At 45.4% G+C, this 10689-nt stretch overlaps 1 protein-coding gene across 1 annotated transcript in view; it reads left to right on the top strand.

The window, feature by feature from the left end:
• Nucleotides 1–5834: 5834 nt before the first annotated feature.
• The window catches only part of nrp2a (neuropilin 2a), a 59992-nt gene continuing 55137 nt past the window's right edge, over nucleotides 5835–10689 (top strand). The window contains exon 1 of the mRNA XM_020592141.1: nucleotides 5835–6673. Within this exon, the coding sequence (XP_020447797.1) occupies nucleotides 6598–6673 (76 nt within the window). The 5' untranslated portion in view covers nucleotides 5835–6597. The remainder of the gene's footprint in view (nucleotides 6674–10689) is intronic.

Below are 10689 nucleotides of genomic sequence, written 5' to 3'. Positions count from 1 at the left end.
GGTATGGCAGCCATTTGTTGACTGGGTTTTGGGACTGAAGGTTGACTGAGGGAATACAGATGGTGAGACCTGGGGGAAATGCATTTGAAAAAAGGGTTCACATATTGCAGCTGCAGGTTAAGTGTCTGATTTCACTGCCATGGTACTTAAACAGCCTCTGACACTGAGGCATGCAGCATCCTGTGGCTTTTTTAGACCGGGGCTCATAGCCTGCAATGTGCTTGCCAGGATATGAGTTTCATCTAAGTCATTTACAGCATATCCTCCTCATTACTCCATAAAAAAATGTGTTTTGCTTTTTTCTACTGCAGCTTCCTTTTAAATGAATTGAGGAATAGATTTTATAGAAAGAGGTAGGCAACATGGTGAAGTAATTACTGAAACTCATGTTTCTTAAACAGAAAAAGGCACCATGAACTCTGAAGAACACAGCAGCATTTAAAATCCTGCCAAAAACGGTAACAGTACATATACAGCCAAGATTTGTAGAGTATGTATGAAGGCTGCAGTATAGACACTGCCTTGTCAAGTAACAAAAACACATTTCACCCACAAACCTCCTTCTGGATTTCTCTCTCAGCTTCTCTTGTGGACTGTTGCCCTCCATTAGCCATGCATTGACCCAATGTTTTGGGTGGTTGAAGGCTGGTAGTGGGGGCAGAGATGTTGACAAATGGGAGAGAGGAGTATCAAATGACCCCTGGGGAATGGGAGGGGGCACACAACAGAAAGTGAGCCGGTGTTGCTTTAAAGTTTTATACTGGCTGTGTTTTCCCTTCCTCTCTCTGTATATCTCGATGAAAGCGTCATTACAGAGGCTAAGCAGAGATCACCTAATAATCAGTAATCAATGATTTCTCATCAATAAACGTGCATTTAGCACAGGATTAACAATCTCACAGGCATAACAACTCCACAGTACATGTGTGTAGTAGCACATGTTAAACTGGCTTATGTCAGTGTGCAGGCTCGGATTAGCCAATCACAGTGGCGTCTGACAGCCGCAGCAGCCTCAGGCTAGAGGTGAGCTTAAAAATGACTGACAGGCTGTAGGAAAGATGTAAGATGATGGCATCTAGCCAATAAGGGGGTGCGGAGCAGCAGGGGATGACAATTGACTGAGGTGACAGACAGGCAGTGACACAGACCTGTCATACAACCTTCTGTCAAGGGCATTGGGGTCTTTTGTTGACACTCTTCACAGCTCCTGACTGCCGTAATTTCAGGAGAGTCAGGCAAGTTTGTGTTTATTACCTCAGACAAGAAAGAGATGGTCCCAACATTTGGCTCAGCTCCCTTCCAAAAAGCACATACACCTACAAAGGGGTAAAGTTCCTGGTATAAGGTGTAGTTGTCTCAAATAGTTTCCCTTTGTCATGACCTAAACAAAGAAGCCAGCAAGGCTACATACTGTACCTCATGTAGCCAGGCCACAGCCAGTCCATCACATTACACAGTAATACAAGACATGGGCAGGGCACATGAGGCCTTTCTCAGCAGATTATTTTGGGCTCACTACTGTGTCATTATATGGCCTCCTGCTCTGTATTTAGGCCTGTAGATTGTAGGGCTCAGATTGGGCAGAGCTGAGGTGGGCTCTCACTCTGCTGAGTTGAGGGCTTTGACATTGGCTTGGTCGTTTGATGTGTTTATGTGGTGAAAGCCGGCCATGTGCTTGAGCTGTGCAACTGCCCCCTCCCCAGTAGTCACTCCTCCCTCTCTCACTCTTTCAGGGATTTCTGTTCCTCATCTCTCCTCTCTGTTGGTTTGGAAACAGCCCTAGGAGAAGTTGAGCTCCCCGGTTTACCATTACAATATGTCTTATCTCCACCTTATCTGTGGAGGATTTCATATCTGTAGTGTCTTCTGAAAGGGGTGCGTGCGTGTGCACATGTGTGCGCGTGCGCTCTCTCTCTCTCTCTCCTTCCCTATAATCAGCGATCTGCGGGAGGGGCGGAGCCGAGGCGCCGTGACTGTAACGCGATAGCTGCTCAGCTCAAAAGCTCGATCGCTCACACACAAACCCTACACACACCTCTCCGTGTCGTACACAGGACACACGCTGGTGTCTGAACTGAACGCAAGCTGTACGAAGCCGCTACCAGGGGGACACACAGGGGAAGAGGAGCGGTGCCGCAGGAGGTGGACTGACATGACCGGCATTTTTGGGAAGCAAGAGCGCAACACTTTTTCTTATTTGTTTTCCTCCAACTTAGATGCTGCGTTAAAAACCAGCTTCTGGTCATCAGGCTGAAGGTTCCAAGACTTTAAGAGCCGTTACCGGGGACTTCAGCCCTCTCAGGAAAACCGACCGTCGTGTGCGCAAAATACGCTGGGACGCACGGGAAAAGGTACGGGCACTGGGAATCTCTCAGTCGGAAAGTGACTCACCCTGGAGCCGGTGCCCAGACTCTGCGGAGTGTAGGTATCGCTCGAAGCCTCCCAGCAGCGGTGCGCCAGCAGTGTTGATCAAGGAGTTTGTTTGTTTACTATTTTTTTGATGAGGTCAAGTCGTTTCATTAAATGGACATGTTTTAAAGGCAAAGGGCTGCGCAAATAGAAATCCCTGAATTTCTTTAATGACATGTAGTTGGCATATAGTTTTCTCCACCGATGGTTTAATAAAGCGTGGGATTATTATTGACGTGCTCCCAGTTTTTGGTGCCGAAAAGTTGTGGATTTTTGGAAGAACAGCTGAATTTATATCCTAGAAGACGGAAACATTAGACACTTAAAGCTCCCCACGAGTTTCTGCACCATCCAAGATGGATTTTGTGTCATCGATGATTGGATTTTTAATGGCAATGTGTCATCTGGCGTTGAGAGTGAAAGGAGAAGAGGGTGAGTTTAAGTTCTTCGATTTTGACGCACGGAACTATCTCAGCCAAAACGCGTAAAATGGAAATATTCTAAATCACAGAAGCATGGCTGTAGTCTGACTATTACATATAATTTAATTTGCCAGGAATATGCATTACTACTATTATCACGAGCTCTTTGTCATGTGTTTTAAATTATGTCAATACACATAAGCGCCTGCATGCCCAATGGGAAACTGGGTCAGTGCAGCAGCAAAACCCAATGTGAAGTTAAAACTACAAACAAAACATTCTGAAGATTAAAGATGCAGCATTTTAATACAGAGATCCTATAGAGCACTGCCTCCAACCTGTGAACTGGTGTGTGTGTGTGTGTGTTTAACCATTTTGATCAATTTGTTGTGAATTTACCATCCCTAAAAATGATTGGAAAGAGCTGATATTGCTAGTTGAGGCATCACTTTAATAAATATCAAAGGAGATTTTAAAACTCTCTCCTTGACCCTCGGCTCTCCCTGTGGCTCCTCCCACCTACGCACACATAGATGCTGATAGGGTCAAGTCGAGGCTATCTCTAGTTTATCTCCTCCACCGTTAGATCCAAAGACGTGTCTGTCTTGAAGAGAAGAAAGCTGAAGGTCGTGACCGGGATCACTCCGCCTCTCAGAAAGACCACTAGATGTTCACACAGAGTCCTCTTCAAAGCTACAGCCGGCTCACTGCTTAAACACACTGATGGGATTCGGGGGGGGGGAGGAGTGCTGTTGAGACAGTGGAAGAGGTGGGGAGGTGTGTATGTTTGTGTGTGACTGAGATGGGGGAGAGAAAGAGGGAGAGTTATCAGTCATGCTGTCAGTCACCAGAGCAGGTTGTGATAAGAGAAGCAGTATGGCAGTGGTTGGTATCTGTCTCTCCTTCACAGACACATAGCGGGGGGAGAAAGACCCTGTTGTGTTTCCATCCACCGCCCATGAGTGAGCACAGCACAGGTGTGCCGAGGTGAGGAGTTGGACTGTATGGCAGCCATTTGTTGACTGGGTTTTGGGACTGAAGGTTGACTGAGGGAATACAGATGGTGAGACCTGGGGGAAATGCATTTGAAAAAAGGGTTCACATATTGCAGCTGCAGGTTAAGTGTCTGATTTCACTGCCATGGTACTTAAACAGCCTCTGACACTGAGGCATGCAGCATCCTGTGGCTTTTTTAGACCGGGGCTCATAGCCTGCAATGTGCTTGCCAGGATATGAGTTTCATCTAAGTCATTTACAGCATATCCTCCTCATTACTCCATAAAAAAATGTGTTTTGCTTTTTTCTACTGCAGCTTCCTTTTAAATGAATTGAGGAATAGATTTTATAGAAAGAGGTAGGCAACATGGTGAAGTAATTACTGAAACTCATGTTTCTTAAACAGAAAAAGGCACCATGAACTCTGAAGAACACAGCAGCATTTAAAATCCTGCCAAAAACGGTAACAGTACATATACAGCCAAGATTTGTAGAGTATGTATGAAGGCTGCAGTATAGACACTGCCTTGTCAAGTAACAAAAACACATTTCACCCACAAACCTCCTTCTGGATTTCTCTCTCAGCTTCTCTTGTGGACTGTTGCCCTCCATTAGCCATGCATTGACCCAATGTTTTGGGTGGTTGAAGGCTGGTAGTGGGGGCAGAGATGTTGACAAATGGGAGAGAGGAGTATCAAATGACCCCTGGGGAATGGGAGGGGGCACACAACAGAAAGTGAGCCGGTGTTGCTTTAAAGTTTTATACTGGCTGTGTTTTCCCTTCCTCTCTCTGTATATCTCGATGAAAGCGTCATTACAGAGGCTAAGCAGAGATCACCTAATAATCAGTAATCAATGATTTCTCATCAATAAACGTGCATTTAGCACAGGATTAACAATCTCACAGGCATAACAACTCCACAGTACATGTGTGTAGTAGCACATGTTAAACTGGCTTATGTCAGTGTGCAGGCTCGGATTAGCCAATCACAGTGGCGTCTGACAGCCGCAGCAGCCTCAGGCTAGAGGTGAGCTTAAAAATGACTGACAGGCTGTAGGAAAGATGTAAGATGATGGCATCTAGCCAATAAGGGGGTGCGGAGCAGCAGGGGATGACAATTGACTGAGGTGACAGACAGGCAGTGACACAGACCTGTCATACAACCTTCTGTCAAGGGCATTGGGGTCTTTTGTTGACACTCTTCACAGCTCCTGACTGCCGTAATTTCAGGAGAGTCAGGCAAGTTTGTGTTTATTACCTCAGACAAGAAAGAGATGGTCCCAACATTTGGCTCAGCTCCCTTCCAAAAAGCACATACACCTACAAAGGGGTAAAGTTCCTGGTATAAGGTGTAGTTGTCTCAAATAGTTTCCCTTTGTCATGACCTAAACAAAGAAGCCAGCAAGGCTACATACTGTACCTCATGTAGCCAGGCCACAGCCAGTCCATCACATTACACAGTAATACAAGACATGGGCAGGGCACATGAGGCCTTTCTCAGCAGATTATTTTGGGCTCACTACTGTGTCATTATATGGCCTCCTGCTCTGTATTTAGGCCTGTAGATTGTAGGGCTCAGATTGGGCAGAGCTGAGGTGGGCTCTCACTCTGCTGAGTTGAGGGCTTTGACATTGGCTTGGTCGTTTGATGTGTTTATGTGGTGAAAGCCGGCCATGTGCTTGAGCTGTGCAACTGCCCCCTCCCCAGTAGTCACTCCTCCCTCTCTCACTCTTTCAGGGATTTCTGTTCCTCATCTCTCCTCTCTGTTGGTTTGGAAACAGCCCTAGGAGAAGTTGAGCTCCCCGGTTTACCATTACAATATGTCTTATCTCCACCTTATCTGTGGAGGATTTCATATCTGTAGTGTCTTCTGAAAGGGGTGCGTGCGTGTGCACATGTGTGCGCGTGCGCTCTCTCTCTCTCTCTCCTTCCCTATAATCAGCGATCTGCGGGAGGGGCGGAGCCGAGGCGCCGTGACTGTAACGCGATAGCTGCTCAGCTCAAAAGCTCGATCGCTCACACACAAACCCTACACACACCTCTCCGTGTCGTACACAGGACACACGCTGGTGTCTGAACTGAACGCAAGCTGTACGAAGCCGCTACCAGGGGGACACACAGGGGAAGAGGAGCGGTGCCGCAGGAGGTGGACTGACATGACCGGCATTTTTGGGAAGCAAGAGCGCAACACTTTTTCTTATTTGTTTTTCTCCAACTTAGATGCTGCGTTAAAAACCAGCTTCTGGTCATCAGGCTGAAGGTTCCAAGACTTTAAGAGCCGTTACCGGGGACTTCAGCCCTCTCAGGAAAACCGACCGTCGTGTGCGCAAAATACGCTGGGACGCACGGGAAAAGGTACGGGCACTGGGAATCTCTCAGTCGGAAAGTGACTCACCCTGGAGCCGGTGCCCAGACTCTGCGGAGTGTAGGTATCGCTCGAAGCCTCCCAGCAGCGGTGCGCCAGCAGTGTTGATCAAGGAGTTTGTTTGTTTACTATTTTTTTGATGAGGTCAAGTCGTTTCATTAAATGGACATGTTTTAAAGGCAAAGGGCTGCGCAAATAGAAATCCCTGAATTTCTTTAATGACATGTAGTTGGCATATAGTTTTCTCCACCGATGGTTTAATAAAGCGTGGGATTATTATTGACGTGCTCCCAGTTTTTGGTGCCGAAAAGTTGTGGATTTTTGGAAGAACAGCTGAATTTATATCCTAGAAGACGGAAACATTAGACACTTAAAGCTCCCCACGAGTTTCTGCACCATCCAAGATGGATTTTGTGTCATCGATGATTGGATTTTTAATGGCAATGTGTCATCTGGCGTTGAGAGTGAAAGGAGAAGAGGGTGAGTTTAAGTTCTTCGATTTTGACGCACGGAACTATCTCAGCCAAAACGCGTAAAATGGAAATATTCTAAATCACAGAAGCATGGCTGTAGTCTGACTATTACATATAATTTAATTTGCCAGGAGCATAATGTGTGTGTGTGTGCGTGTTTCATCAGAATCAGAGGAACCATGATGACTTTTTCAAATTGAAGTTAGTGATTAATTCAGGTATATTCATGTCACACCTAAAACTAAAGAACATAGATGCTCTCATCAAATATTCAGAACTACACAGTTATCTGTCCCAGACAGACCGATCAGCTCATTGGACTGTAAATGAGTTGTTTATATGCATGAAGCTTTTGAAAATTCAAACACATTGTTTACCCCTAGTTGCCCGTTGTTTTTCTTTGATTTAATTATTCATCAAGGGAAATAAACAAACCCATACGTGTTTAAAATGCTACTTCACATCAGGGAGAAAAGTTTCTGACTAGGCTGGGCTACAGGCTGCTATTATACAAATTCGCTTGTGTCCAAGAAACCGTGCGTAAAAGCTACACTGCTAATGTAGGACTTTACTAATAGGACTGTAATCATCACCATTATAATCATTATGTTCATCAGCCACCGCCAAGCACTCCTTCATTATCTCCTCTTGCTCCTACGGGTTGTGTGTGCAGGGTGAAAGCTGGGCTGCTGGTGGCTAAGCGCCCGCAGCTCCAGGCGTCGGCGCACCGTCACCTCCGTGCGCTCTCAGCAATCAAATAACAATAAGTACAGAGATTATAGAGCAGGATGAGTCGCAGAATAACAGCCCTGCTGCTCATAGGAATCCACAGGCACTTAAGCAGGGCTAAAGTATGGAAGGGCAAAGGACACTGAGGCAAAGGAGTCCACATTTGATTTACTACTGCGGGAGCGAAGCTCAAGTACGATACGGTGCCAAATGTATTTAGAATCCTAATTAAATGTGGGTTTAACACCAGGGAGGACAGTAACGTCTGGTCACCTGGAGAGATAACGACTAGTTGTCTTTTCATTGTGTCACCAGAAACGTGGGATGTAGACCGACTTGGAGCTGTTGGTGGGAAAGGGCTGTATGCAGGGGTTTACCATACAGAGAAGTGACGCGGCTGCTGGGATGGCACATGGTCTCTCGCTTACTCATCTTTGTAAGGCTCCTACTCAGGCATTCTTGTGTTTTTATTATGGTTCGACTCCAGCCTTTTTCACCACCTGTCGCCTGATGGATGGGTGTGCCAAAATGAGAAACGACAGTAGCACATTTTAATGTTTCTTTAATGGTGTGTGTGTGTGTGTGTGTGTGTGGGTGATATTTAATCAGATATGTTTCTTCTCCTATTATGATACATTGAGTATTCCACATACTATAAACAGTCTTGAATGCATTTTGTAAAGTCTACATTTGGCTGGACTGCTGTAGTTTTTTCCATGGGGAGTAATTGGGGTGACGCGCTGTTCATGATCCCATGATGAACGTTGAGCCTTTACACATCACCCGCTGCTCTGCCTCAGCCTTTTCACGTGGGCTCTTTCTCTTGTTGAGGCTACTTGCTTTTAAAAAGGACAGGGATCCTAGCTATCCCTATATTTCTCTGAATTCTATGTACCCATTAATCAGAGTCAGATGTGGCCTCTTGGCAGTCAAAGGCAAGAAAGCCGCTAGCTCCCCCTACTCTCTCTCTCTGTCCTGCCAAGACACTGCACCACATGTCCCTGCCTCACTGCTCAAAAGCCACATTATACACAGATGCCAAAGGAAAGACTGAAAAAGAACAGAACAGAGACAGAAAAGGAATCTTCAGAGACTCAGAGGAAAGGGTGCAGCAGAGTGAGCAAGGGGGATTAGATGTGGGGACAGAAAAAACTAACTGCAGAGGAAGACACATGCAGTCCTGCCCAAGGCACAGAAAAGTGAGCATGGCATCCACCAGGCCATAACAAGAAGAAACAGGAGGGAACCAGGGAGAGGAAGAATCGGAGGAGAGAACTGGGGGTGGGGTGGCAGATTGTGCATCAAACAGAGTGAGAGAGGAAAGGGCAACATCAAAGCGTGTAGGGGTCACAGAGTTAAAATGGCACTGGACAGAGAGGGAACAGATCACATTGAGGGTTTATGAAATGACACTGTTGTCTGGGGGTGACACAGATAAAGTGGGGTAAAACTGCTGCCAGAGGTTAAAGGAAAACAACTGAAGTCTAGTCACCATTTAAAAAAAGACAGTCCCTCTTTTACAAAATGATGCTCCCATAAACGTTAAGCACACTTGAGTCACATTAAGATGCTGGGACATTTCCAGCTGTGGCCTGCTGTTTTCTCTTGGTGGTAAAAGGTCTCTGTTCATGTCTCAAGGTCTCTTTGCTGTAGTCTTCAAATGTGAAGAAGAGAGACTTCCTCTTCAGTAGTACTGTAATCACAATAGTTTGACTCAGTGACATGAACATTAATTACTCCTTGCCACAGGCGTTAATATTCAGGCCATTAAGTAGCTTATTTGCATGTTTATTGAGTGGGTGGCTGTGCATGCTCTCCACCTTTGCTATCGACTTTCTCCAGAGTTGGATTTCCGTTCTTTAATCTTTTCCAAATGTTAGCTCCTGGGTGAGTGGACTTTCTCATTTTTATCATTTTCACCCTGCTCTATTTGTTTATTCTCCCACACCTTTGCCTTTTCTCTTCCGCTCTCCGCTGCAACCTGCCCTTCACTTCTTTGCATTGCTCTGTTTTAATCTGACCCAGCCTCAGCGGTATCAGCTGTGAAAACAAGGTCGCTTATTAGCATTCATAGCCAAAGACAAACTGAACAGCTCGTTCAATACCAGTCAGGTATGAGAGCCACGGGCTCGTGCAAAGTCCTGGAACAGCCTGCCACACCTGGGGTGAAATTAAAAACAAGACCCCCATAAATTAAACAGTGCTGGGTCTTTCACTCTGCTGCATAAGCCACATGGGGAGGTCTTAACAGGATCTGGAGGGGGTCGCATTGTCGAGATGTAAAGCATTTTGAATTTACTGTAATTCATAAATGGGGTTAAAGGGAGAGGGTACAAGAAGAAACAATAAAGAAAAACACATTTTGTAAGAACACTTCATCCACAAAGGGTTTTTCAAGCAGTCGGTTCCACTGAAAGGTAACATTCTGTAAGGTGGGGGGTAGAGGGTGGCGACAAATCACCAGGACTCCTACAGCAAAGCTCAGTTCTTCACAGCTCTCCCTTGCTGATGTAGGCTTTGCTGCTTCCACTTTTAGACAGGGAGATCATTAGTGAAAAGTGCTTCAGTGGTGCAGGTTTGATGCTGCCACACAGAGACAAAGGAGTGCACCAAGCAAGACAGAGACATGATCCTGTAGTCAGGTAGTGTAGGAAAACACTGTTACACACACACACACACACACACACCCTCCAGGCACCAGCAACCATCTGTTTTTTCCGATTGATCCATTGAACCACCGATCACGATGATCATCACTGTGCATTTAGCTGATTAGCATGGAGCACTTATCCTGTTAGGGAGGGAGGAGTAGAAAGGGTGGAAAGGAGAGAAGACAAAGGAGGAGGAAAAGAGGATTTGGGGATATTATCTGCTTTAACTGTGGCTTTTGTTAGTTCTTAAAAGAAAAAAACCCTTCATAAAACACATTTAACAATGCTTAACAAAAAGCTGTTGTCTGTGTTCATTGCATTTCTGGCCTGAGTGTTCAATAGAAAATGCCGATAGTTTCTTCACCTACAGTGGCCTCAGTGCTACATCTACACTTCTAGCCCATAAGCCAGGGTGTAGTTTTTCCATTTTGTTCCATTTTCTAGTGTCATCGTGTGTGCTGAAGATAGCATTTCTAGTTTTTTTTTTTTATATTAGATTACTGTTAGCTTTCAAAATAACAATCAGATATTTTCAGTTGTATTTCCAGGTATACCTTTTTCACATGCAACAAGTAGGGTAACAAAATGACTCTAACAGCTTTGAAACAGGCATGTTTATGACATCACTGATGTGTATTTTATT

Source organism: Monopterus albus, unplaced genomic scaffold (genome assembly GCF_001952655.1).
Source record: "Monopterus albus unplaced genomic scaffold, M_albus_1.0 scaffold16.1, whole genome shotgun sequence".
NCBI lineage: Eukaryota > Metazoa > Chordata > Actinopteri > Synbranchiformes > Synbranchidae > Monopterus > Monopterus albus.
This window is presented reverse-complemented; position numbering and strand designations above follow the sequence as displayed.